Raw genomic sequence first — 27,978 nt, 5'->3', positions numbered from 1 at the left:
TTAATTTCACAAACATGAGGACAGAGGTTTATTGCTCACGGTGACAGAAGGCTGAGCTGAGTCCTAGAAGGAAGGTACAGTCAGTGTGAGAAGAGTCAAGGCAACTTCCCCTCCTCCCCTGCTGCCGTGACTTCTCTGGAAAAACAGGCAGGCTGTCAGGGAAACATCTTTGGGAGGTCAGCTGACCATGAGACACACAAACCCCAAAAGCCATGACCCTCACCCACCGTGGGTCCCAGGGCTTGGAAATCCCCTCCTTCAAGAAGCAGCATAAAGAAAAGTTGGAGTTGCAGAGTGACTGAGAAAGACATTGTGGTGGAGTTTAAACCTATAAGTTCAGAGCACGCTGGGCTAGGAACTGAGCCCTGTATGTGGGTTTAGGATTTGAGATCCTCTCCATTCTGGGCTCTGTTCTCCAGCTTCTTGAAACGCTTTCACACTCAGCCCAGCTGTCCACCAGAGCTCAGGCCTTCAACATCAAGCCTTCTGCTGGGCTGCTGTCAAGGAAGTCATCCCAGGCCCTTCACAGAGATGCTGATCTGGACCTTCCTAAGTTTTACCTGAGAAATCCATGTGACACTTGATAAATTACCAAACGAGGTAGATAATTCTCTTGGGAATAATGAAGCTGGGGAAATTTTATAGACTGTATACAGATGAATATAAACATTTATCTCAAGGTAATCCTAGCAGAGTTGGTGGATGTTGATCACTAATGAAGTGATCTTCTTCTCACTTCTCCTTGGGTTTTGATACCTGTGTCCTAATAATAATGGAAGTACCCAATCAGCTGGCATCTTTGGGGGACTGTCACCATGATGCTAATACAACTGGTTCTGTTGGTTTGTTGGCAGTCCTACGGTTTAGTATAAATTACGAAATGCCTCTTCTCAACATGTGTGGCGTTATAGGTGACAGATCTTGCTTTTTAGCTAAAGAAGAGGTGGAAGGGATCAAGTTGCTTCTGGGAGTATAATTTGTTGCCTGCACAGAGCAAGCAGGAAGAGGAGTTGACAGTTATTCCTCCAACCTGATGTTGATGAAAACTTATTTGACTGTTTGAATCTGACTATTGACCTCAGCCACTGGGTCACCACTCCTTCGCTGCCCAAAGAGCATTTGTGTGAAAGAGAGACGGTCGGATTCAATGATGCACATTTTCCTGGCTCTTTGCCTGTCTTCAACCTCACTGATGCTTTGGGGGTTGGGACAGCGAAGGGGGAACAGCTGCTTGATGCTAGGAAAGCGCAACAAAAGTGAATACCTGTTGTGATTGAAACCTGAGGGGCCAAAAGTGCTCTGAACCAGAGCAATTTTGTTTCGGGAGCACACAAAGTCCCGTATGGGCAGTGATGTACTGGGAGTTGCTTAGCAATGAGTTTTCAGTGGAGAAAAGGGCCTGGTTTGTAGCCTTTGCTGACTTTCACGGTATAAATATGCCCATTGTGGCTGATTTCAAGCTACCAAGGTGATGTCCCAGAACACGGAATTGGGAAGGGCTGTGTGCCACTGGCTCCTCTAAGCAGGTGTGAGCATACCTCCAGCTGCGATGGGGAGGCGTCAAGGCTTCCAAGGCTACATCGGTCTCCATGGAAACTTAGAATCGAGACAAGAGTAGGCCAGGCTCAGTGACTTGTTTTCTAAATGAGGAGCTACGGTTAGTAAGACACCATCTTTTCAAACATGCACACACTTGGCTATTTTTTGATACTGGGGCCACTCAGCAGTGAAAAGCATCAGGTTCCTCCTGGCTGGTCCCTGTGGAACAGGGTCCTCCCTTCTACATCTCCAAAGTCAGGCTGTGCCCAGAAAAGGAAGGGGAGAATGAGCCCTCTGAGCCTTTTGCTCCCATCTTTCCACCCTGGAGGAGTCACTTGTTAGAGTGAAGGATGGAAAAATAACTGCTCTCAGCATGCACACGTCACTCGAAATGGTAAAAAGGCAAACAGGCAGAGCCTGGCCCACTCGCCTTGTTTTGATGAGAACAAGATGGCGGCTGCTAGTGGATTGGCATAGTTTTCTGAGTTATGGTTTTCGGTAAAAATTCACTGTCCCATCATGGGCCCAGAGCACTTTCTGGATCACCTTGGGAAGCCTCGACTGTCTGTTCATGACTTACAGAAACTAAGATATTGAACCCTAGGGATGATGGAACCAGGTGCTTTAAAATCAGGCTAAAAACCTGCTCAGGCCTTTTCTTCTCCAATCACCTCAAAGAACATGCCCGACAAGACACGTGAGACAAGGTGAAACGCTTCCTTCAAGTTCAAGTCACAGACTGAGGTTTGGGGACCTGCCAGGCACGTTCCTCTGCCCTCTCCTTGGCTCCAATAGTTATGACATGTGAATCAGAAGAAGGTGACTTTGGGTCAGACTTCAAAGAACATCATTGCATGTAGTACCTGCCTATTGAAAACCATTTTCATGCTAAGGTTGTCTACACACGCACACACATGTTAGCTTTGGGGAAGGGGGAGGGGAGAGAGAGAGAAAAGGTGAATCCAGTAGAACTACGTCTAATGTAACTTGTCAGCCACAGCTGGGTAACACTAGCTGTTCGACATTTTCCCCTTGGGCTTGGGGGCCCGAGGTCCCAGCTGAGCACAACCGAGTTAGTACCAGCGGAAGGATATTTGGATTACAGCAGCCACCACAGCATGTGGCCATGTCAGACCTGGGCCCAAATGGCCACTGCCAACCTCGCTCCCGGGGTGACCGATGGCCCACAGAGGTCGCCGCTTCTTTTCAGCATGGAGCCCAATGGTCCTGGGGTGCATAAGCCGGTGGACACCATGCTTCCCCACCTGCCACCAGCATTATGAGTCCTTGATCATGACCGCACTGGGAGTGACTCCTGGGGAGTCTCTGCTGAGTCTCAGAGCTCAAAGGAGCTTCTCAGAAAGAAAAGCCAGAGCACACAGCACGTGCCTTGGTCATCCTTTGGTGATAAACAGGGGCAGTTCAATGTCTGCCCTGCAGGCACCAGGAACCAGGCTTCAACGCCGCCCCGAGCCGGGGGTCCAGCATCCCTAGGCTTGGAGGTGGTGGTGGCTGGCGGTGTCCACCCAGGCGCCCCGATCCCGCCCTCCCCTTCTTCTCACCAGCCGCCTCCTTCCAAGCTCTCCAGCGGAGCAACGTCCTTCACTCGGAGACCGGCAGAATGTTCTGGCTGTGGGAGTCCCCGGTGAGGCCGGAGGAGCGGAGCGATCGCCGGTGGAGGACCCGGTTCAGGATCTCTTTGCAGCTCTTGCGGTACTGGTGTCGCAGTAAGGAGTACACGAAGGGGTCGGACGCGGCCTTGCTGTAGGCCAAGCACTTGGACAGCACCCCCCAGTGGGAGCTGATGGGTACTGCAGAGGACAGCTCCACCAGCCTGTGGACAGAGACCGGGAGGATGTCGGGTTATGAGAGCACAGCGGGGCGATGCCTGCGCTCCGGTCTGAGCCCCTGACCCCGGCTTCCTGTGAGAGCTTCAGAGTCTCTGAGGCTGCCTCCTCCAGTGACAATGACAACAGCAGTAACAACCATTAACGCGGTGGCCGCCCACCAGGCACTTCCTTTAGGCCAGGTACTGTTCTAGTGACACATATTACACGTGAGTCATGGAACCCTGGAAGTTCAGACAGCTCCATTTTACAGGTGAGGAAATCGACATCCAAGGACGTTAGGGACTTTGCCAGTAAACTGCAAAGGCAGGATTTGAACTCAGGTGTGTCTGATTCGGGAACCCAAGGTGATCTGAGACACGCACTCGGTTTCATTGCATCCTGGCCACTGGCGCTGACTCTGCTGCTGACTTGCTCTGTGACCCTGGGCAAGTCATTTCCCTTCCTGGGGCCTGGATGTTTTACATGAAAAGTGAGAAGTCGGATAAGATCATCTCTATGATCACTGCAGCCAGAAGAGATGGGATTCTTTGCTCCAAATCCTAGCTCTGCCTTCCAAGGGAGGTTGCCTGGGAGGAAGGGCTGAGAACAATTTTCCAAATATTCGGCAAAGCTCAAAGTATGTCTCACAGCAGGGAAGAATCTGCTGGTGAGAAAGGCTTCTTCCCAGGGCTGGGATCTGGGGGCCCCTGGCAATAGCAGCAGTAGGGGATGCCCTAACATGACCTCATTCTTTAGGAGGAGGTGAGGGAAGAGGCGGCTTCTGTGTCAAAGGGGCTCGGTTCTGAAACCCATCCGACAACTCCATTCAACAGTGCTAAGGTCATGCTGTGAGGGAGCGACAGCCTTCCTCTATGTAAATGGAAAGAAAGTAAAATTGTCAGTTGCTCAGTCGTGTCCGACTCTTTTCGACTTTATGGATTGTAGCCTGCCCTGCAGAGTCTGTTCATGGGATTCTTCAAGCAAGAATACTGGAGTGGGGTAACCATTCCCTTCTCCAGGGGGTCTTCCAGACCCAGGGGTCAAACTCAAGTCTCCTACATTTCAGGCAGGTTCTTTACTGTCTGAGCCACCAGGGAATTCCCTCCGAATCAGGACATTAATTCTTCTCTTCCAAATGTGTCCAGAACCTTTGGCCATATTTGGACATTAACCAGCATTAATAGAAGGTACGAAAGGCCACAGAACTGGGAGGGAGCTTGGAAATAATAAATTACCCTCTCCCCACCCACTGTCAAATGAGGAAATCAAGGCCCAGAGAGGGAAAGAGTTTGCCCAGCATCACACAGCAAGTCCATGATGGCGGAGGATCCACTAACTGTGCTCAGACTGGAATCTGGCATCTGTATCCTTCCTGGGAGGTGGGGTGAGGGAGGGGTCGGCAGGATGGAAGGCAGGGTGGCTTTCAGCATGGAGGGCTGCCCAGGTGAGAACCCAGGTACTGAAATCACCGAGCTTGGGCTGACCCTGTGTTGCCAACTTGAGTGATTTTCCTGAAGGCTTCTTTGGGTTTAGGTCATGAGGACGAGCTCAAGAAGGGAAGGAGGAGGAAGGACGCTGATGGGGTGAGATTCCCTGTTGCAATGATTCCCTTTTTGAACAGATCCTTGATGTCTCCATTCTAAGGCCCTTCTATCTGGCATCCTGTTTCTGCCCTTGCCCTCCCATCCTGAGGGGAAATGTGGCCAATGATCTGCTCTTCTCCTTGGAAGCCTGAATGGGGAAAAATGGAGCTGTTGGCATTTGGGAAATCTGTACTTTTAAGAAATCTATGTTGGGAAGTGATGAGCATAAGGGAACCAAAACCCCTGAGTCTAGAATTCACACCTAATAATAACAATGAAATAGCTGAATGCCAACGTATTGTTGCTATGCAATGCCCGGTTGCTTTTCCAAAATGTCTAGTTTTCTCCATATAGATAAATTCAGTCTGAGCATTTGAGCTCTCCTAGGAGAACTTATTCGGAGAAGGTGATGGCACCCCACTCCAGTACTCTTGCCTGAAAAATGCCAGGGATGGAGGAGCCCGGTAGGCTGAAGTCCATGGGGTCGCTCAGAGTCGGACAGGACTGAGCGACTTCACTTTCACTTTTCACCTTCATGCATTGGAGAAGGAAATGGCAACCCACTCCAGTGTTCTTGCCTGGAGAGTCCCAGGGACAGGGGAGCCTGGTGGGCTGATGTCTATGGGTTCGCACAGAGTCGGACATGACTGAAGCGACTTAGCAGCAGCAGCAGTAGGAGAACTTATTAAGAGCCAAATAGCATCAAACCATCCAGCAAGATCAAAATTATTATTTGCAGGTTCTGTAGATTTCACAGAATAAAGTTATTGAGGACAATTTAAAATTTCACCATTTAGATAATTAAGAGGTAAAATCTATTGCATTTGCTTCTCAGAGATTTTATGTCCAGTCTGCACATGCCTGGCTCAGTAATAACAACTCCCAGTTGCGTATCTCCTTTGGGCCAAATATGAGATGTGCACACTCTCTAACCTTACGGTTACCCTCTGCAGAATGGGTGTCATTCATCCCACTTTACAGATGAGGAAATCAAGGCTCAGAGGGACTGTGCAGCGAGCCAGCATCTCCTCAATGGGAAGCCCAGTTGCATCTAACTGTGACCCACGTCTTGCTTGGGTGCCACGCTGGGATTCAAATCTCCGCACTGCCGATTGGACAGGGTGAATTCTGGGGTCCCTCCCGGCCCTGAGAACTCCCTTTCTGTGAAGTTGCTATGTGCCACCCAGCACTTCGGTCACCCCTGGTCCACAGTGCACAGGACTTCTATTCCAAAAAGCCAGCATCTGGCCTTCCCAAGGCCTCCAGGCAAAGAGATGCTTCAGATCAGCCTGGGCCTGGGTACTGCTCCCACAGGGCCCCTGGGCAAGGTGAACCTAGGACTTTCCGCGACCAGATGTGCTGGCTGACCTGCTTTCTGGTTTTCCTGTGCGTGGGGACCCCCCCTGCCATGTGCCCACAGTGGCTGGCTTTGTTCTGTTCCAGCTCTGACAGTTCCAAGTCCCCACTGCTTTAGGGGAATGGGCAGGGGTTTCTGTGTTGCTACAATTGCTTCTTTCTAATTTCACATCTGGGCAGGGGATGGCCACATGGTCCCCAGATGACCTTTGGGCAAGGGAACGCTCCAGCCCGTCTTCTCATGCCAGGTCCAGCCACCTCCTCCGAACACCCTCCCCTCCAGGAAAGGGACATTATTATTCTGATCAGTCACAGTTTCCTCGTGAGCAGGGTCACCGTGTGCTCAATGTGGCCTGCTACGCTCTGCCTCTCCTCTCTGCTACTGCACATGATGGATTACTGAGCTCCGCTCTCCTGCCCCTGCCCGCAGGTCTGGCCCAAGAGCCCTGAGTTTAGGGGTTATTGGCTCAGGTGTTAGTTAATTAAGGGGGACTTGGTTTCCTTTCACCCTAGCCCCCTGTTGTAGGTTGAACTATGTCTCCCCAAATTCATAGGCTGAAGTCCTAACTCTCAACACCTCAGCTGCTGCTGCTGCTGCTAAGTCACATCAGTCATGTCCGATTCTGTGCGACCCCATAGACGGCAGCCCACCAGGCTCCTCCGTCCCTGGGATTCTCCAGGCAAGAACACTGGAGTGGGTTCCCATTTCCTTCTCCAATGCATGCTAAGTCACTTCAGTTGCGTCCGACTCTGTGTGATCCCATAGAGGGCAGCCCACCAGGCTTCTCTATCCACAGGATTCTCTAGGCAAGAATACTGGGGTGGGTTGCCATTTCCTTCTCCAATCAACACCTCAGAGTGGAACCTTATTTGGAACCAGGCCTGTTGCAGGTGTAATCTGTTGCTGGAGAAGGTGGGCCCCTAAGCCCATGTGATGACCGTGTCCTTACAAAAGTGGGGAGTCTGGGCACAGATGCACGCAGAGAGAATGCTGCAAGATGAAGGCAGAGATGGGGTGATGCTTATGAAGCCAAGCGACACTAAAGATGGCACGTAAATCATCAGAAACTCTAGGGGGGCAGTGGGGAGGCCTGGAAGAGCACCCTGGCAGCTTCAGAAGGACCCACCCAGTTGACACCTTGATCCTGAACTTCCGGCCTCTAACTGAAGCTGCACAGTTCTACTGTTGAAGTCGCTCAGTGAGTGGCAGTTAGCTACAGCGGCAGGGCTGGGAAACAGACCCACGTCCACTGAGGAGCCTGTGGCTGTGCAGAGGGTGTTAGGCAGGATCTGGTTGTTCATGGGCCCCTGGTCATAACACCAACATGGCACCAAACCCTTTGGAGCTCCTGGAGCCCGTGGGCACCGAGGGTCAACATTGGGGTCAGCAGAGGTCAACAGCCCCCAGAGCAGGGCACTGGCCCTTCCCCTCCAGGGAGAAGGGTGTTTTCCCTACAAAGCAGGGCTCCCTGCTCCCTGCCCCCACTGTCCAGTAAGCACCAAGGTGACTTTCCAGGTCCCGCCTGAGGCATGTGCCCAAGAAACCTCTGCCATCGGGCAGTGTGCCGGGGAAACATTTACACTTCTGTGCTTAGAATGTCCAGCCTGTCCTGGACAACCTTGACACAGCTCCCCCGAGGAGCCCCTGGGCCGAGAGCGCAACAGCTGGGCGGCTGGTCAGGCTGGGGACTGAGGGGGAGGGGAGGTCAGGAGTCCGCTTTCCTGAGCATCTCGGGTGGCTCAGAGATGGCAGTGAGCCCCTGGGGGTCCCGGGGCACAGCCTGGCTGGGGTGGGAGGTGTGAGATGCTGCAGGATGTTGCTGCTGCCAAGTCGGAAGCTGAGTGTGGAGATGGGTGTTTACCTGACTCAAGGTGACCCAGAGCAGACACCTGTGGCCCTGACCTACCTGCCTGTCCCCACCTCTGGATCCCCTTTGCTCTGTATTTGTTCCGGGGGACCCCTCCAGGGAGCATCTCCCCTCTCTGGGCACAAGGCCCTCTGGTCTGGGTCCCAGGGAGGTCTCTGTGCTGGCTGTCACAGCAGAGGGCTGACAGTTGGGAAGCCGCCCCCTCGGCCTTCACCCACAGGGCTCTCAGACCCCACCTGGCACCTGGCCACCCTGGTCCCGGGAGGAGGATGGAGATACCCTTGCCAGGACTCCTGGGCAGTCTCCAACCTCCCTCCTCCCGGAGAAACCAGTGTCTCAGCTCTGCTCGATGACGGGAATCTGCAAAGTAACTAAATTCTGGGGGAGAGAAGAAGACTGGTAACACCAGTAATCCCAGACCCAGCTTCTCTTCTGGGTCCTCAGAGGCTCGGGGCTTTGACAGCCACTTTCACAAACAGGGTCTCAAGTCCCCCTGGCAGTGTCCCTTGCCCTTCACACGACAGGGCAGGACCTGAGGCAGAGTGACAGGCTGAGGCCACGTGGCCTGGGCGTGGGGGGTGGATTTGAACCTGGACTGTGGGTGCCAGGCGGCACCTCCCAGCTCCTTGAGTCAGTTCTAGGTTAGAAAAGGCCTTCACTTTCAACCCTTGAATTTAAAGTGGTAAATTGGTGCCCCCTCTTCACACTTCCATGATATCATCTCTCCCCCACTCACACACACACTCACACACGCACACACTCACACAGGCACTCACACACACATTCACACATGCACACACACACACACATGCCGTGCACCAAGTGCAACACAGGCCACAGAACATCCTTTGGGAAGCAAGCCTGGTGTCTTCTCAAGACTTCTGGAGAATCTGGTCTGTGTATTTGAAGATACATAAGTAACAAGCTGGGCTTCCCTGGTGGCTCAGCTGGTAACGAATCTGCCTGCAATCCAGGAGATCCAATCCCTGGGTCAGGAAGATCCCCTGGAGAAGGAAATGGCAACCCACTCCAGTACTCTTAACTGGGAAATCCCATGAACAGAGGAGCCAGCCTGATGGGGTATGTTCTATGGGGTCGCAAAAGAGCTGGACACAACTAAACAACAAGCTGAGCTTTAAATGTTCATGAGCCACTAGCAGGGAAAAGGCCTTTGATTAATAGAATATTAACACTGGGCATATTAAAGCCCTCTGCTGTCATAATTCCATGACTCTGAAAAGCCACAATAATGCTGCTGTCGGATCCACAACGGCCTCGAGGCCCCACTCCGATGATCTGAGATAATCATAATTACTTGTAAGCATATGTCGCTGGGGAGACAATAGCCTTACAAATGCTTCTAAAAAGTGCATTTTAATTCCGAAAAGTGTAATTCGAGTTTCTGGATGAGAATCTGTTGCAGATCCTCACACCCTGCTCACACACTCTGCAAAAAGCCAGACTTGGCCCACTGGGGCTTTTGGTGTAAGTGTGTGAATAGAAGGCAGTGACCCTTATTAAGAGTGAGGGTGGGGGGACTTCCCTGGTGGCCCAGTGGTTAAGAATCTGCCTTCCAATGCAGGGGACATGGGTTTGATCCCTGGCCAGGGAACTAAGATCCCACACACCACGCCTTAAGATCCCATGCCACGCCAGGGCAACTAAGCCCGCGTGCTCCAACTACTGAGCCTACATATTGCAACTAGAGTCCATACACTGCAACAGAAGATCCCGTGTGCCACAACTAGGACCCAACGCAGCCAAACAAATAAAAAGAGTGAGGGTGGAGGTTTCCAGTGCGTTCCTCTGTCATCTGACATGCCCCAAAATCCAGGTGCAAGGGGCTTTTTGGTTGGTTGGTGCAATGTGGGAATCTGAGAGGTAAGGATGCATGGTCAGTGCCGGGCCACCTAAATCTGCTGATGACTCCAGCTGCCAGTAGTAATGACCTCTGGGCCCGACTCCAGGTCTGCACAAGCTGCTGTCAGTCTGGTGGGAGGTCAGAGGTGACTCCATGCAAACACTGCTGCTTCTAGTGAAAGGACTCACTCACCGGCCTGGCGTTTACCCACAGGAGTCTGGATGTTTAGGTTCATGCCAAGATGCCTGGGCCTAGAAGTTGGATCAAAAGCCTGTGGACAAACATTTCTATATTTTCAGCACCTGGTCCACAGGCTTTGGAGATGTAACATGGTCACAGGGCTAAATTTTTGCCAACAGGCTTGGTACTGGCCTTGAACCCTTGGATCTGCCAGTTGCTACTGCTATGGCCATGGGCCACTCATCTCACCTTGTTGATCCTCAGTAAATGGAGATTCTAGCACTCACCTTGAAGGAGAGCTGTACAGGGTAGGTATTGGTATATCCTGGCTACATTATAGGTGTTGAATAAGTCATCAGTCAGTTCAGCTCAGTTCAGTCACTCAGTCGTGTCCAACTCTTTGCGACCCCATGAATCGCAGCATGCCAGGCTTCCCTGTCCATCACCACCTCTCGGAGTTTACTCAGACTCATGTCCATCGAGTCAGTGATGCCATCCAGCCATCTCATCCTCTGTCGTCCCCTTCTCCTCCTGCCCCCAATCCCTCCCAGCATCAGAGTCTTTTCCAATGAGTCAACTCCTCACATGAGGTGGCCAAAGTACTGGAGTTTCAGCTTTAGCATCATTCCTTCCTAAGAACACCCAGGACTATTCTCCTTTAGAATGGACTGGTTGGATCTCCTTGCAGCCCATGGGACTCTCAAGAGTCTTCTCCAACAGCACAGTTCAAAAGCATCAATTCTTTGGCACTCAGCTTTCTTCACAGTCTCTCTCTCACATCCATACATGACCACTGGAAAACTCAAAGCCTTGACTAGACAGACCTTTGTTGGCAAAGTAATGTCTGTGCTTTTCAATATGCTACCTAGGTTGGTCATAACTTTCCTTCCAAGGAGTAAGCGTCTTTTAATTTCATGGCTGCAATCACCATCTGTCGTGATTTTGGAGCCCCCAAAAATAAAGTTTGACACTGTTTCCACTGTTTCCCCATCTATTTCCCATGAAGTGATGGGACCAGATGCCATGATCTTCGTTTTCTGAATGTTGAGCTTTAAGCCAACTTTTTCACTCTCCTCTTTCACTTTCATCAAGAGGCTTTTTAGTTCCTCTTCACTTTCTGCCATAAGGGTGGTGTCATCTGCATTTCTGAGGTTATTGATATTTCTCCTGGCAATCTTGATTCCAGCTTGTGCTTCTTCCAGCCCAGCATTTCTCATGAATAAGTGATAGGTATGGTTATAAAGGGCCTTCCCAGGTGACGTTAATGGTAAGGAAACTGCCTGTCAATGCAGGAGACATAATAGACGAGGGTTCGATAACTGGATCGAGAAGATCCCCTGGAATAGGAGATGGAACCCACTCCAGTATTCTTGCCTGGAGAGTCCCATGGACAAAGGAGCCTGGAGGGCTACAATCTATAGTGTCACAAAGAGTCAAACACAACTGAAGCGACTTAGCACACATGCATGGTTATAGAGACCCCACATCCTCCAATAAGGGAAGTCTGAGAATTTATTTGAAGACTTGAGTGGTTCTTAACCCAAGAATGGTGCTTCCCAATCTGAGACTGTTATCAGGCAGATGTGAACAGACTGTGGATAAGGAGAAGGGATCTGCCCCCCGCCAGCTGGACCTTCCGGATCAGCTCAAATCGGGGGCAGATGTCATAGCACAAGCCCCTTCTCTTGATGTTCTGATTCTGCTAGCTCCCAGCATTTCCCACGGCTGATCTAACATCAACCCACAGGCTTGCACATGTCTTCCCCCAGTAAGATCAGAGGGGGAGAAGTAGTAATGCAGGCTGCTTAGACGGAGGTTGTCCTTGTGGAGTTACCGGAAATAGTAGTATCTGTATTGCCCGTCTAGATGAGCAGCGCTGAGCAGGGCGCTGGACAGGGCAGGAGGTGTTCTGAGCACTCTGGCAGCTCGGCCAGAAGGACCATCCCAGGAACGAAGGTGTTCCTGCTCAGAAAAGAACGATCTAGAGGTAAAGGGGATGAGGGAGCTGGGAGTAAGAACACGGGTGTGCCTGGACCCCAGAGTCTCTGGCAACAGGCCAGCACTGTCCGACAGAAGAAGAAGGTGAGCCTCAGGTGTGAAAAGAAACATGTGAAGTTCTGTTAACTTCAAACCTTATGTAATTCAATATATCCAAGATAGCACCATTTCACCATGGAATTGATATGAAAAGTTTTAACTATACATATATTGGTGGTTTACTAGCTGGTCGTGTCTGACTCTGGCTACCCTGTGGACTGTAGCCCACCAGGCTCTTCTGTCCATGGGATTTTTCAGGCAAGAATACTGAAGTGGGCTGCCATTTCCTTCTCCAGGGGATCTTCCTGACCCAGGGATAGAACCTGTGTATCCTGCATTGCAGACAGATTCTTGACTGCTGAGCCACCAGGAATCTTATATATATATGTGTGTGTGTGTGTGTGTGTGTGTGTGTGTGTGTACATATATATATATATATAATATGTATGTGTGTGTGTAGTCATGCTAAGTCTTGGAAACCCAGCATGCATGTCATACCTACGGCACATCTCAATTTGGACAAGTCATATTCAAGTATTTCAGTGGGACCCGTGGCTGGTGGCTCCCCTGTGGGGATCTAGACCTGGCCCCCGCTGTCCCTTCTGCTGGGATTGCCCCCTGTGTAGCCATGCCCACTTCACTCGGTCATGCCTCGGAAGTCTGAGACACTTCCCGATCAGATGCCCCGTCAGGGCGCTCCATCCACGTGGGGGCGCCGTATCTACAGGGTTGTGCCCCCCTCACAGGAGGTCTCCTGCAGAGCCCCACCAGGCCATGCCTCCCCTGCAGGTGTCCTTCTGGCTCTGCACAGAGAAGGTGCTGGGGAAACACGTGGCAAAATGAAATGACGGGATGTTTGCATATTTTGGCTTTTCCAGTAGTCATGTATAGATGTGAGAGTTGGACTATAAAGAAAGCTGAGCGCCAAAGAATTGATGCTTTTGAACTGTGGTGTTGGAGAAGACTGTTGAGAGTCCCTTGAACTGCAAGGAGATCCAACCAGTCCATCCTAAAGGAAATCAGTCCTGAATATTCATTGGAAGGACTGATGCTGAAGCTGAAACTCCAATACTTTCAGCCTTTCCACCTGATGTGAAGAACTGACTCATTTGAAAAGACCCTTATGCTGGGAAAGATTGAAGGCAGGAGGAGAAAGGGATGACAGAGGATGAGATGGTGGGATGGCATCACCGACTCGATGAGTTTGAGTAAATTCTGGGAATTCGTGATGCACAGGGAAGCCTGGTGTGCTGCAGCCCATGGGGTCACAGAGTCGGACGCAACTGAGCTGACCTTGCATGTTTTCTGAGCTTGGTTTAGGATGGTTCCTTTGTGCACACAAGAAAGTCAAGGCAGTGGCCGGATGGGGTGGTGGCAGTGGGGGTGGGGAGGGTTTCGCAGAGGTTTCCTAAGCATCTCTTTTCCTCCCCTGTAAGTTGCCATCTGTCCCCCAAAAGATGAACAGTTTTATGAGTGTTTTTTTAAAGTCCAAATGCACCATGTCCATTTGGAGAGAACATATTGAGTTGTGAACCGACTGTCAATTTCACTGAAATGGTTTTTTTTTCTGGGCACCATTAGAGGGAAGCAAGCTATAATCAGAAAAAAGGAAAATTTTGTGGGGAAATGCGATTAAGCCAGGGAAAAATCCAATAGCTTAAATTTGGAGCTGAATTACCTATTGTCCTCTGAGGGTTCAAGTTCACCTCATTAGCCTACAAGTCCCCTTTACTGTGGGAGCTAAGAGAAGGGGCATCCGCATGCCCTCCCTTCCTGATTCATCTCTCCCTGCTCTATCTAGGCCCCTTTAGTTCACACGCCAGCCAGTCCCAGACCAGGCACTGTGGCTGGTGCGGTATGTAAAGAAGGGAGGGTGGACACATCCAGACCAAGCCCGTGACACACACGCTCCCCAGGCTTGAAGCCCTTGAACGCTTACAACAACCCTAAGGGGCAGGCACTGCTCACTTCTGGTTTATAGATGACAGGTTGGAAGCTCAGAGAGGCAATATCACTGGCCCAAGGTCACGCAGCAAGCAGGAAGTAGAGGAGCTGGAGTTTGAACTCCAGAGCCCAAGCTGACAAACTCTGCAGCCCACCCTCGGAGAGCAACTGAAACCCACTCTCCTGTGTTTCTGCCTGGGCTTCGTGTCCCACAGAAACCCGCATCTCTGCAAGTTCTGACGTCCTGGCTAGATATGGCAGACCTAGACCAGGAGCTCCCACCCAGGGGTGTTTCTGGTCCCCAGGTTGCCTAGATCTGTCAGTGTCTGGAGACGTTTCTAGTTGTCAAAAGCGGGGAGCAGGAGGGAAGAGGTGCTGCTGGTGGGCAGTAGTAGATGACAGAGGGGCTGCCAACATTTCACGATGCACAGGACACCCCCATTCACAACACAGACTGTCAGGAGGGCTGAGGTCTCGTGGGTAGTTCTAGAAGGCAGAACTGATGGATCTGCTCTGCTCAGGACAGACTCATCCAGAGATCTGCAGACAGCCTGATGTCCTATGTTTAAAGTGAGAGGTAAGCCCACTAGCCTTCCCCCAGAGGGAGCGGCTACCACAGAGACAGTGAGAGATGCTCTGAGCTTGTGCTGTCTGGAGAAGAGAAGACAGGTGCTGCTGAGGGGGAGCCCGGCTCACTGCCCATCAGCAGGGCCCCCGGGACAGACATCCTCCTGGACTGCAGAAAGCAGGTTTGGGAGTGTGGGTGGAACTATGGGGAGCCAGGCTTCAGCTCAGTGTGAGGAAGGACAGGGAGAGACAGAGGGACCTGGGCACAGTGAGCCTCTCCTCCCTGGAGCACCATCCCTCTCTGGGGGATGGTGAAGCAGGGCATCCTTTCCAGGTCCCAGCCACCTGAGGATGCAGGAAGGTGCTGGGGGATAATCAGGGTGCTGAGGGATGCTGGGAGATACAGGGAATGATGAGAGATGCTAGGGGATACTGGGGATGCTGAGGGATGCTGGGGGATGTTGAAGGATGCTGGGGGATATTGGGGGATACTGGAGATGCTGAGAGGTCATGAGAGGTCCTGGGGGATGCTGAGAGATGCGGCAGATGCAGGAGGATGCTTGGGGGTGCTGGGGGATGGTGAGGGCTGCTGAGGGATACTGGGGGTGCTGAGAATGCTGACGGATGCTGGGGGATGCAGGAGGATTCTGGGGGATGCTGAGGGATAATGGGGGTGCTAGTGATGGCACCCCACTCCAGTACTCTTGCCTGGAAAATCCCATGGATGGAGGAACCTGGTAGGCTGCAGTCCATGGAGTCGTGAAGAGTCGGACACGACTGAGCAACTTCACTTTCACTTTTCACTTTCATGCATTGGAGAAGGAAATGGCAACCCACTCCAGTGTTCTTGCCTGGAGAATCCCAGGGACGGGGCAGCCTGGTGGGCTGCCGTCTACGGGGTCGCACAGAGTCGGACACGACTGAAGCAACTTAGCAGCAGCAGTGGATACTGAGGGATTCTGGGGATGCTGAGGGGAGGCTGAGGGATGCTGGGGGATGCTCTCTCTTTCACACACACACACACACACACACGCACACAAAACCCTGCACAGCTCCTACTTGCCAGGCTCAACATCCACTTTCCAACAGAACATCAAAATCCTTTCTGTTTTCATCCTCCCAAATAGTTAAGCCATTTTGGATACAAATTTGTGTGTGCAGGGGTGTTTCCTCTCCAGTGAGCAAAACCAGCGGGTAATACTTTTTTTTTTTTTCTGGCTACAACATGTAAGGAAAATTCTGTAGTTGGAAGAGGTTGGCTTCTGGAATGTACAGCCCTGAGGCCATCATACTGCAACCTTGGCTGGCATGGGGGATGGGGACAGGGAGAGAACGTGACAAGCCACGACGCCTGGACTCACAGCGGCAGATCCTGGAGCTGTGGATGGGAGGGCCCGTCTGGCTGGGCACAGAGCATGCTCCCTGCGCCCTGGGCAGGTGGCACCTGCTGATCAGGGTGTCTGGGCCGGGGATTCCAGGCGGGGCTCTCCTGCACTTGGTTGGCAGTAAGAACCCACACCCTGAAGGCTGCTCTCCCCTATCTCTTCTCCCTTGTCTCCTCCTTTAGAGCTTCCTGGGTTTGGGGACTGAATGTTAGAATGATGTGCTTTGCAATCAAGTGGGGAGTCTCACTACCTTTTGGTCTTAAGTTTAATCCAGAAGAATCTGAGGCTGAAAAGCAAAAGCATATGGCTTCCTTCTCCCTCATCTATCAAGTTCATTCTCATCCTCCGATCCACCCTCTGGAAAACACGTGGCCAAGCAAGGCCCACATGGCTCTCTGGAGCCCTGCGCCCAACCCCAGCCGCCCCAAGCTCTGGGCCCACCGGCCAAGCTCACCTGGTGATCACGTAGGGCGCAAAGCACACGAGGAAGGTGCCTATGAAGGTGCTGATCTTCTTGGTGGCTCGCTGCCGCCGCCTCTTCTGCTCCTCCAGACAGCGTTCCCGCACGCTGCGCACAAGAGGGGGAGAAGGTGAGTCACGGGGCGGGCGGCCAGGCACAGGGACTCACTTTCACGTGTGCAGGTGGTGGCTGTGAGAGTGGGAACTTGGCCATGGAGCCAGAGAGACCCGAGCTCAACTAGGCTCTAAGCATGTGACCTGGGGTAACTTGTCTGACATCACTGGGTCGTCATCTGTAAAATATGGAGAGTAATACAACAAAGCTCTGCACACAGCGGCAAGGGGAGGGTGGACCCACTGGGAGATTAGGACTGACATATATACACTGAAGTGAAAGTGAAGTGGCTCAGTCATGTCTGACTCTGCAATCCCATGGACTGTAGCCTACCAGGCTCCTCCGTCCATGGGATTTTCCAGGCAAGAATACTGGAGTGGGTTGCCATTTCCTTCTCCAGGGGATCTTCCTGACCCAGGGATCGAACCCAGGTCTCCAGCCTCGTAGGCAGATGCTTTATCATCTGAGCCACCAGGGAAGTCCATGTATACGCTACCATGTGCTAAACAGATAAGCTAGTGGGAAGCTTCTGTACAATGGGGGTACCTCAGCTTGGTGCTCTGTGATGACCTAGAGGGCGAGATGGGGGTGGGGTGGGAGGGAGGCGCCAGAGAGAGAGGCTGTATGTACGCATATAGCTGATTCACTTCGTTGTACAACAGAAATTGACACAACATTATAAAGCAATTGTTCTCCAATTAAAAAAAAAATGACATAAAATAAAGTGCTGCAAAAGGCTGCTTTGAGAATTAAATGCCTGAAGCATACAAAGCAATTAGCACAGTGCCCAAGCAAGTGCAAATAAACACACTCCCTAGGTAGTATCTCTAGTTCTTACCTTTACCTTATCTAATTCTTATCTCTAATTCTTTATCTTTTGATCCTGCCAGGTAAGTGTTACTTGCCCTGCCTTATAATGAAGACCCTGAGTTCACTGAGGCCAAATGATTTGCTCAGCTGGTAAGCGGTTGCAGAATTTGAATGCGTGTCTGGGTGACTGGAGGCAGGTACCCTCCAGCTGGGGCAGCCTGGACTCTGTGTGCATTGTGGCCCGGGCTTCCTTTCCTCCACACCTTCAGCCCTATTTCTTCCACCCCAAAGCCCCAGCAAGCCCAGGGCTACAGACATGACATTATCAGGTGACTGAAGAAGTTACTTGATTCCTTCAGAGATGAAGCTCGGTGAAGCTACAGGACCATTAAGCCCCTGGAGAATCAGGGACACAGCTCTGAGGATGCCCACCTGCACCTCTAACCACACCCTGTTCCTGACTCCGCTCTGCTCCCCACCTTTCGAGAACTGACATCTTAGGCCAGCTGGGAGCAGTGGTTCTTGCAACCCCTTTCCTGCAGCCTCAGCAAAATGCATGAGCAACAGCCGGGCTGTCCATCTCCACAAGCGAGGCATCACGTCCTCCAGATCACAGGCCCAATGTGGCCATATGTTCCTACTTCTTACTTATTTTTTTATAATTAAAAATATATTGATTTATTTTAATTGGAGGATAATTACAATATTGTGATGGTTTCTGCCATACATTAGTATGAATCGGCCACAGGCATACATTAAAATAAATGACATGATTGCAGAAGTGGACAGGGAAGCAGACTGTGGACAGAGTCATCAGGAGGAAAGGTAACTTGGCAGAAGTCAGGCCAGGGCTGCAGTGTGTGCATGCGTGCATGTTCAGTCTCTGTCGTGTCTGACTCTGCAGCCCCATGGACTGTAGCCACCAGACTCCTCTGTCCATGGGATACTCCAGGAAAGAATACTGGAGTGGGGTGCCATTTCCTTCTCCAGGGGATCTTCCCACCCCAGGGATCAAACCCGAGTCTCTTGTGTCTCCTGCATTGGCAAGCTGGTTCTTTACCACTAGCGCCACCTGGCAAACCCAGACCAAGCTCTAGGGACATGGAATTTATTGCCCAAATGCCCTGGTCCTGCTTCCAGAAGGTGTGCAGGCGTCATCCTTGGCCCCATCCTCCTAAGGGTGGACTGTGCCACCTCTGTGCTCGGCTGGAGACCAGAGACATGACATCTGTGAGCAACATGTGGACGCAGATCCTGCCATGTCCACCTTGTACAATGGAAGCCCCTTTCTGTGCTGGGGGAGCCAGGCTGGGAGACGAGGCAGGCGGGCTGTATGCACAAAGCCAGTTCTGCTCTCCCTGCCGCATCTGAGGAGCCTGAGAACCCTCAGTTTGAACACAGCCTTGCAAAGCCTTCCAGACTGAACTTGCATCACCTGTGTCTCCTGCATTGGCAAGAAGATTCTTTACTACTGAGCCTCCTGGGAAGCCAGGCTGCGGTGACCTGATACCAAAATAGGTCAGTCTGTTCAATGAAAGCAAGGAGTGGGGAGAACGTTCATGAGCCAGGCTCGTGAGCAGCATGGACACCAAGGCAGCCTCCCCTTCCCTCCACAAGAACCAACATTTTACTAATTAATCACGGCTCTTCTTTGTCAGATTTCTAGCCACAGATGGACAACTCTATGTTACTTTGGACTGCTCCCCTAAAATTCCTGCAGATTTTTTTTCCTCCGTTGACTGTATCCTTCCAGGAATTTAGAAAGTTGAGAACTGGAGTCTGGCCCAGTACAGACAGATTTCATACTGGCTGAAATGTATTACTCATGACTAACATCATGAATTAATTTCTAATCACTCGTATCAGTAGCCACCCACATTTCTTGATTTCTTGATTTAATATATATGCTATCTTAGATACTGTGATAGGGGTTCATTTGCATTCATTGATTTGATACTCACATCTCTATAATACAGTAAGTAAAGTCACTCAGTTATGTCCAACTCTTTGCGACCCCAGGGACTGCAGCCCACCAGGCTCCTCCATCCATGGAATTTTCTAGGCAAGAGTACTGAAGTGGGTTGCCATTTCCTTCTCTAGGGGATCTTCCCGAACTAGGGATTGAACCCAGGTCTCCTGCATTGCGGGCAGACGCTTTACCGTCTGAGCCACCAGGGAATCCCAATCCTATGAGATTAGGACTGATAAACTGTAATCTTCACTTTTTCAGATGAGACAGAGGCACAGAGAAGTTGAGTAACTTGCTCAAGATCGCACAGTGATCGGGAGAAGGGCAGCAGTGGGGTGACCGACTTGCCCCAGGTAATCAGGACTGTCCCGGGTTTAGTACTGAAAGTCCTGCAGCCTGGATGGTTTACACAGGACTGCTCGGTTTTCAGACCGAGGATCCCACATCTGAGGACCACTCTCCGTCTCGGGCAACCCAGGATGGTTGGTCTCCCTAAGTGATGGCAGTAGTTGAACCCAGGTCATCTGACTCTGAGTGTCACCTGCCAACTCACTGGGGTCATTACACCTCCCTGAGGATTTGTGTACATCATCTCATTCAGAAAATCTGAAGCATACAACCAAGAAGGCAGAGAACAGAAGGGCGATTTTGCCTAAAGTCACACAGCAAAAGTCATCGTAAATCTTTTCACTTTCCATTTACACCTGGGTGTCTGTAGCATCTTCTTGCAAAGACCTCTGGCTCTTGTGACTTGTGCAGATATAAGTGGGCATGGAGAGAAGGCACGGGTCCCCACCCTGGAGATCTGGGTGCAGTGAGGTGACCAGCCCGTCTTGGTTTGCCTGAGACGGTCTTGATTTTCAGGCTCAAAGTCACACATCCTGGGAGCCCTCACAGTCCCAGGCAAATCAGAACAACAGTCACCCTCGTGGCATGTCTGGTACATTCTTTACAACACAGGACCTCTTGTTTTAATAATGAAATCCTTCTCTCAAAACTCAGTGTGATCAGTGTAGGAATTGCAGATGTGGGGGCTGAGCTAGGAGTCCCGAGTCATCACAGTACATTCACCCACTGGAAGGAGTACAGGATTCTGGACATCTCCTTGAAAATGAGGATCACTTTCATTTACCATAAATGACTCATCAAGGGGCACCAGAGAATCTGGTGGTGACACTGGAAGCTGGCCCTCCTCCGGGGTGTGACCCCCAGCCATGTTTTCCTTTTCTCAGACATTTTAGAGTAACCCTGATCAGTGAGCACGCTCTGGCTATGTGTCCTAGTCCCAGCTGTGCCCTCACAGCTGTGTGGCCTCAGGGAAGTCACTCAACCTCTCTGAATCTGGTTCCTCATTTATCGGAGGTGGATTTCACAGTTAGGCCTATGGCTAGAGCAGCCACTTAGCAGAGACTAAGTGACTCATCTGCTACCCAGCTCTGGAGGAGGGAGAAGCTTCCTCTGCCCCCCCAACCCCACCCCTGAGGGGGCACTTGGGTTCCTGCTGAGGGTCTGAGGACCCAACTGTCTCCCCAAGAGCAGCATCTCTTCCTCCCACCACAGCAGACAATCCTGCCCCCGAGCCTTGAGGAATATTTAAAGACAGACATTCATTAAAGCTTTGAAGGTCCTCAGAAAGATAAACAGAAACATCTCAGGGACTCTCCGAGGAATAAAACAGACCCTTCAGAGGCTAGCACGATCAAGGTCACTCTTCATTGTAAAAACCTGTGCCTGTGGGGAATTCATTTTATCTGTTCCTGCAAAGCTTTGTACAGGAGAGAAGGATTAAACAGCAGGCACTCCACAGACACATTCCTTTTCTGGGTTCCCACACTACGAAGCTCAACATCTTGTACCCAGAAAAACGTAACGAGAGTATGCCATCTGAAGTAATGAACAACCCTTAAGAAAATTAATACTCAGTCATTTTAAAGTGACCTTATCAAAAGTGATGATAGTAGAAATCTGCTCTAGCACAGATTTTTTTTAAAGCTGAGACTTAAGAATCTTGAGCCTTTCAGACAAAGCAAGGCTTATCAATAGAATGTGAAGCTGTGAACCCTTCCATGGCCGAGAGTCCTCTCTGTTTAATACTGAGTGGTCAGCACACAAGCAGCGCCAGAGCCAGACCTCTGGGCTTAAGTCTATGCTTCTTGTACTGACCTGTTGTGCGGCTTTAGGCAAGTCACACAGCTCTTTGTGCATCAGCCTCTTCATTTCTAAAATGGGGACAAGGTAAGTACCTGTATGGCAGGATCCTATTGAGTTTATCTAAGTGAACAGCCCAGAAGGAGCTAAGACAGTGCTTGACTCAGAGTCAGCATTCACTCAGTGTGGATCCTAAGTGTTAATCACTCAGTATGTATCTAGGAAACAATGCCTACGGCCCAGCACTGCCTTGAACCCCCAAACTCCCTCCCACTGCAAACTTTCTCTTCCTGTATCTATGAGAGAGCACACTGCGACTACAGACTGTTGCCAGTAAGATCTGAGCTTGAGTCTGGGCTCCCATGCAGCACAGAGGGTGAGAGGCCCGAAGCTCTCTTGGCCAGGTTCATTGGCCCAGAGTGCAAGCACAGTGCCAGTGTGTGTGTGTGTGTGTGTGTGTGTGTGTGTGTGTTGGGTAGGGCGGGGGGCGGGGGGAGCAGAGTTGGTCCCAAAGGCTATGACAAGACACAGTATTCCCTTGAGCCAAAAGGAGATGGGCTCTCCAGGTGACATGTGGGGTCAAAGACATGTTCCCCAGGAGGCTTCAGGAATGGGGCAGAAGGATGGATTATCCTGGGGATATCTGAAAAGTCAGCACATGAGGTGATTGTGGCTAAAACATGTGGGGGGTGGGTCCTAACTGACCCCCAGAGGACAGTAGCTGGCCCAGGACTCAGAGAGACATCTGGATTTGCCTTCTGGCTTTTTGGAAAATGAAACAAAAGGCTAGGAAACAGGTTGACTGATGGTGGAGAAAAGCCTCGAGCTTGGGGTCAGGACTGGTGTGAGCAATCCTGCCCTGAGACCTGAAAGTTGGGGGCCTGTCCTGGGCCCTGGATACTGAGGGATCCAGGCCTCCCCAGGAAATGAAGAGTTCAGAGCTAAGGGGATGGGCACACTCAGAACCCACATGCTCCATCCTAGACCAAGCTGTGTGTGTGTGTGTGTGTGTGTGTGTGTGTGTGTGCTAAGTCACTTCAATCATGCCCCACTCTTTGCAACTCTGTGGACAGTAACCCACCAGACTCCTCTGTCCATGAGATGCTCCAGGCAAGAATACTGGAGAGGGTTGCCATGCCCTCCTCCTCCAGGGGATCTTCCCAACCCAGGGATCGAACCCGAGTCTCTTGTGTCTCCTGAATTGGCAAGCTGGTACTTTACCACCAGTGCCACCTGACCAAACTCTAGAAATATGGAATTTTTTGCCCAAATGCCCTGGTCCTGCTTCCAGAAGGTGTGCAGGCATCATCCTTGGCCCCATCCTCCTAAGGGTGGACTGTGCCACCTCTGTGCTCAGCTGGAGACCAGAGACATGACATCTGTGAGCAACATGTGGATGCAGATCCTGCAGTGTCCACCTTGTACAACAGAGGCCCCTTTCTGAGCTGGGGGAGCCAGGCTGGGAGACGAGGCAGGTGGGCTGTGTGCACAAAGCCAGTTCTGCTCTCCTCACCACGTCCGAGGAACCTGAGAACCCTGTTTGAACCCAGCCTTGCAAAGCGTTATAAATGTGTACTTCTCAAGGCAGAAGGTTAGAACATCTTTCATTTAACAGTTTGTAAGTGCCAAAGAATTGATGCTTTTATACTGTGGTGTTGGAGAAGACTCTTGAGAGCCCCTTGGACTGCAAGGAGATTCAACCAGTCCATCCTAAAGAAAATCAGTCCTGAATATTCATTGGAAGGACTGATGCTGAAGCTGAAACTCCAATACTTTGGCCACCTGATGCGAAGAACTGACTCATTGGAAAAGACCCTGATGCTGGGAAAGACTGAAGGTGGGAGGAGAAGGGGATGACAGAGGATGAGATGGTTGGATGGCATCACCGACTCAATGGACATGAATTTGAGTAAACTCCAGGAGTTGGTGATGGACAGGGAGGCCTGGGGTGCTACAGTCCGTGGGGTCGCAAAGAGTCAGACATGACTGAGCAACTGAGCTGAACTGAACTGAAGTTGAATTTAGAAAATCTCAATATTCATGTAGATGGCTTGTGAAACTCCATTTGTACTATTGCCGCATAATCCATAAACCTTGGGGGCAGGCCCGGGTGGACCCACAATCTAGATCTGTTAAACATGGCAACTGCCCCCTCTTCCCTGGGGGTCGTAACTTCTTCATCTACAAAATCAACAGCACAGGGAGGGCCCTTCCATCTAGCTTTGCACAGTTCTGACACCCTCTGGCTCAGCTCTCACCCTATAGCCCTTGATCACAAGCATGCATTATGTTTCACCCAAGGTCCAGTCTGAAGTCATGAACCTGTGCCAGCCAGTGGTGCCTTCAACTACATGCAGAGAGCAGGGCTGCAGCATCAACACCAGGGGTCCCCAGGCAGGGCCCCCCATGCAGGGCCCCCCATCAGGGCTCCCCATCGGCGTCCCTGAGGGCACCAGAGATAGGATCTGACTATAATCGGTTCCAAGTTGTGATCTGGGAGAACTGAACCCAGTAGACTGAGTGGTTAGAGACCAGGTGGGTAAAAACTATTAGTAATTCCCAATTCCTTTGTGACAGCAGTAACCCAAGAGACCACTCCAGAAAGATGGGAGAAGGGGGGGTCTCTCAGGGTCCCTGATTCAACTTAGAGCAGAGAGTCCCTGACCTTGAGGTGGTGCTGAAGCAGAGGAATCCAGCCCGTCATCCTCCCTGTCAAATGCTCTGCAGGAAGAGCCGGCATCACTCGGGAGCTTCCTGACAAATGCCACCCTGGGCCTCAGGGAAAACTCAAAATTAAGTCCCAGGAGGCCAGCAGGGTGGTGGCTGTGAAGTGAATCTTCCGGTGAACAAAATCACCATAACCTTCCACCCTGAACAAGGAAGCCTGACTTCTACTGATCGGGACTGGACTCCCCCAGCTCCCAGGACCAACTGGCCCTGGAAGCTGCCTGAAGCCTTAGTGCCGGAGGATGGGGGGACTAGGGGCAGCCTCCTCCTCCGCTACCCCGGAGCTAGCTCTGCCGTTTCTCACTTGTGGGGAAGAAGAGTTTGGAACCTTCAAAAAAGAAGCCTGAGGATCCACTGTCCAAGACCTGGTGCCCTCCTGTGAGGCCACTGCTCACGCTCTCCCTCTGGGAGTGGACCCCATAGAAAAAGGCGGGCTGTGGTCACTGAAAGGACAGTGCAGTCGTGCCTGCCCACTCCTCTGCAACCTCTGGCCAGCCTCCGCCAGCAGGGCCTGTTGGAATCAGCAGAAGGCAATCCATCCCCACCATCTCCCAGAAGCCCTTCCTCTCCCTACTGCAGGCTGCTCTTGCTCCTTGGCCCTGCAGGACCCCAGGGCTCTGGGAAGAGGGTTTCCTCAGGGCTTCCTGGGGCTCAGAAGCAGTGAGCATCCCCCTGAAAGGGCGCGGAGGAGGGAAGAGAGGCCCGGAGGCCAGCAGAGCACCTGCCTCTTCTCCTGACTCCCCCGGGACCTCTTTCCGTGGTGTCTGACCTGGAGTCCGTTAGACATCTGCAAGATTGGACCTGACCTAGGTGGCACAGCAGTAAAGAATCTGCCTGCCAATGCAGGAGACACAAGAGATGCAGGTTTGATCCCTGGGTTGGGAAGATTTCCCTGGAGGAGGAAATGGCAACCCACTCCAGTATTCTTGCCTGGAAAATTTCATGGACAGAGGAGCCTGGCAGGCTACAGTCCATGGGGTCACAAAGAAATGGACAAGACTGAGTAGCATCTTAAATGGGCTGAAAAGGAGCCACCGTCCTCCTGTTCTGGAAGTTGAAGGGAGGGTGGCGATGGGGTTTGTACTGGTCTAAATAAGAACTGATTCCTTTCCCAGCTGATTCCCTCCTCCACTGTTAGATTCTCAATGAGTGGGCTCACTCATTCAAGTGCCAGGAGTTCAACAACACTGCCTACCGCTTCTAGAGCGCTCCCCGTGAATGTCCTAGGGAAGACGCACCTTCTCAAGTGAGGTCCTCTCACCCCAGGGTGATGGGAAGGGGAACAGCACTGCGATCCTTAGGTGACACTGACCATGCATGGCCACGTGCTGCGAGGCAGGGCGAGTCTTTGTGTCGGTGCACACCTGTGGTCTGTTACACAGGGAGCTGACATACAAGCACGTAAGCCTGTGTGTGTGGAGCTCACACATTTTCATACATGGTTCACACGCCCTGGTGTCTCTCACAAGGGACGTAGTGTACATGATTCTGGGAGGAAGATTCTGCAACTAGAAGCTCTGGACCGGCATGTAATCTGGAAGGACCATCCTGAGGGGAACAGGGAACACAGGCTTACATGCCCTTCTGTGTTCAGACAGCGTGAAGCTCAAGGTCTTCTCTTTGTTTTTGCTCATGCGCAGAAGAACTCAGAACTGAAGGAGCCTTTGGTCAGACTGACTCCCCTCACCTAGGAGCTTGCTTCTTCCCGGCCCGGGAGGCATTCGCACCCTGGGGACGGAGCTCCCTCCCTGGCCCCTGGCCTCCCATGCACTGGTCCTCTCTGCCTGCCTCACTTTTCATGCCATCTTGACACCAAAACCCCCTTTCAAGGGTCCAGAGCATCAGGACATAAAATAGCAGAGTCTATAGAACAGAGACCCAGCAGCAGTTTCCCTCCTCACTTCCCTCTGCTTGTAAGGAAAGCCAAGGTGCTCTCAGGACAGCTCAGCTGAGTCTTTCCGCCTTCTGTCCCTGAGAGGCTGGGGGGTGGGGGTGGGGGTGGGGGTGGGGGGATGGTAGGACTTGCTGGGGTAGGGGTGGGGAGAGGGAGGCACCCTAACCCACACTGCCCACCCCGAGCTGCCTTCCTGAGAAACAGCAGCCAGGGGAGGATGGAGGTGGGTGGGCAGGTTTCACCATGGGAGTCTCAGGATGACACCCTCCCTCTGCAGGTACTCCAAGTCCAGAAGACACCAGAGGGCGTTGTCTGGGAGGGACAGGAGGACCTCCCCAGCCTGACCCAGAGCCCTTCAGAGGCTCCTTTAAGGACCGCAGAGGAAGGGGCCGCCCAGGACTCTCTCTCTCTCCCCCTCTCCCTCTACCTCTCTCTCTCTATTGCACGCACACACACAGACACACACGAGCAGGAGACAGAGGCAGTGCCAGGCACCAGAGAAAGGAAAGAGCCAGCAGAGCGTCACCCTGCTGTCTGAGACCTCTTAGCAGCACCCCAAGCATCCTGGTCAGGCTCTCAGGGCCTGATGAGAGCCATGCAAAGGCCTTCAACAGTGAACAGAGATCACTGCCTTCCCATATATGCTGTTACTTAAAGTGAACACCACACATGTAAAATAAGAAGCCCAGCAAAGTTCCGATTCTCTGTGGTTTCCATCCCCATGAGTCATAGAATGTATGCATTCATATCTCACCCACCTTTTGGGAGGTCCTGCTTGGTTGATACTCTAAGCACCTGTCTTGAGACTCACAACGTTGCCCCTTTCCCCTACCTCAGTTTTCCAAAGAGGACACGGAGGGTCGGTGTTAAAGGGGCTTGCACAAAGCTGCACGATGGAGCGTGGGGGGAGTCAAGGACCCCCTTTCCCACCCCGCGCCTCCACCGAGTCCCCCGCCCCGCGTCCTCACCTGGGGTGGATGTCCACCAGCAGCACCAGCGTCTGCATGGTGATCACATCGATGCGCTTGCAGTGGAAGCGGGCCACCTTGAGCACCTTGCAGTATGTGCAGCAGAGCACGACGAAGGAGAGCAGGAAGCTGAGAGCGTGGAAGGCGCCCGTGAAGACGGCGAAGCGCAGGCGCTCGTCGGGCCGCCGGCTGCAGAGCGTGCAGGACGCGTAGAGCTGGTGGAAGCCGAGCCAGGACAGGGCGAGCGCGGCGGCCGGGAAGGTGAGCGCGTGCAGCCACGTGTAGGCCACCATGAGCGCGGCGTCGCGGAGGCGCATCTTGGCGCGGTAGCTCAGCGGGAAGACCACGGCCACCCAGCGGTCGATGCTGAGCGCGGCCATGCTGAGCATGGAGTTGGCGGCCAGAAAGGTGTCGAGGAAGGCGGCCAGGCGGCACAGGCGGTCCCCAGCCGGCGGCCGCTGCGCCACGACGCCGGCCAGAGTGAGCGGCATGTTGACCACGGTGCACAGCAGGTTGCCGCACGTGAGGTTCAGGGTGAAGAGCGCCGGCGCCTGGCGGCGGATGTCGGCGCTGTGCAGCAGGCAGAGCAGCACCAGCGCATTGGACAGCAGCGAGACGCCCATCGTGCCCACCAGCAGCCCCGCCAGGCCCGCATCCCACGAGTTCATGGTGCGCGCCCGCCGCCGGCGCTCAGGGCCCGCCGCCCCGCGCCGCCATGGCGCAGCCCGCCGCCGGCTCA

At 52.3% G+C, this 27,978-nt stretch overlaps 1 protein-coding gene across 1 annotated transcript; it reads right to left on the bottom strand.

Moving 5' to 3' along the window:
• GPR26 (G protein-coupled receptor 26) lies at positions 1–27,919 on the bottom strand. Its single transcript, XM_019988614.2, has 3 exons — positions 27,240–27,919; positions 16,604–16,717; positions 1–3,373 (listed from the first exon to the last, which is right to left on the bottom strand). The coding sequence occupies exons 1-3, from the start codon at positions 27,905–27,907 to the stop codon at positions 3,142–3,144; spliced, it is 1,014 nt and encodes a 337-aa protein (XP_019844173.2). The 5' UTR covers positions 27,908–27,919; the 3' UTR covers positions 1–3,141.
• Between the last annotated feature and the right edge of the window lie 59 nt (positions 27,920–27,978).

This window comes from Bos indicus, chromosome 26, assembly GCF_029378745.1.
Source record: "Bos indicus isolate NIAB-ARS_2022 breed Sahiwal x Tharparkar chromosome 26, NIAB-ARS_B.indTharparkar_mat_pri_1.0, whole genome shotgun sequence".
NCBI classification, from domain to species: domain Eukaryota; kingdom Metazoa; phylum Chordata; class Mammalia; order Artiodactyla; family Bovidae; genus Bos; species Bos indicus.
This window is presented reverse-complemented; position numbering and strand designations above follow the sequence as displayed.

What these genes read in the sequence shown, in the direction of transcription:
- GPR26 (XM_019988614.2), bottom strand. Translation starts at nt 27,907, where the DNA reads ATGAACTCGTGGGATGCGGGCCTGGCGGGGCTGCTGGTGGGCACGATG. An exon ending in CTGGTGGACATCCACCCCAG is followed by an intron (nt 16,718 to 27,239) that starts GTGAGGACGCGG and finishes TCTTGTGCGCAG; the next exon opens with CGTGCGGGAACGCTGTCTGG. An exon ending in GCGCCCTACGTGATCACCAG is followed by an intron (nt 3,374 to 16,603) that starts GTGAGCTTGGCC and finishes CTCTGTCCACAG; the next exon opens with GCTGGTGGAGCTGTCCTCTG.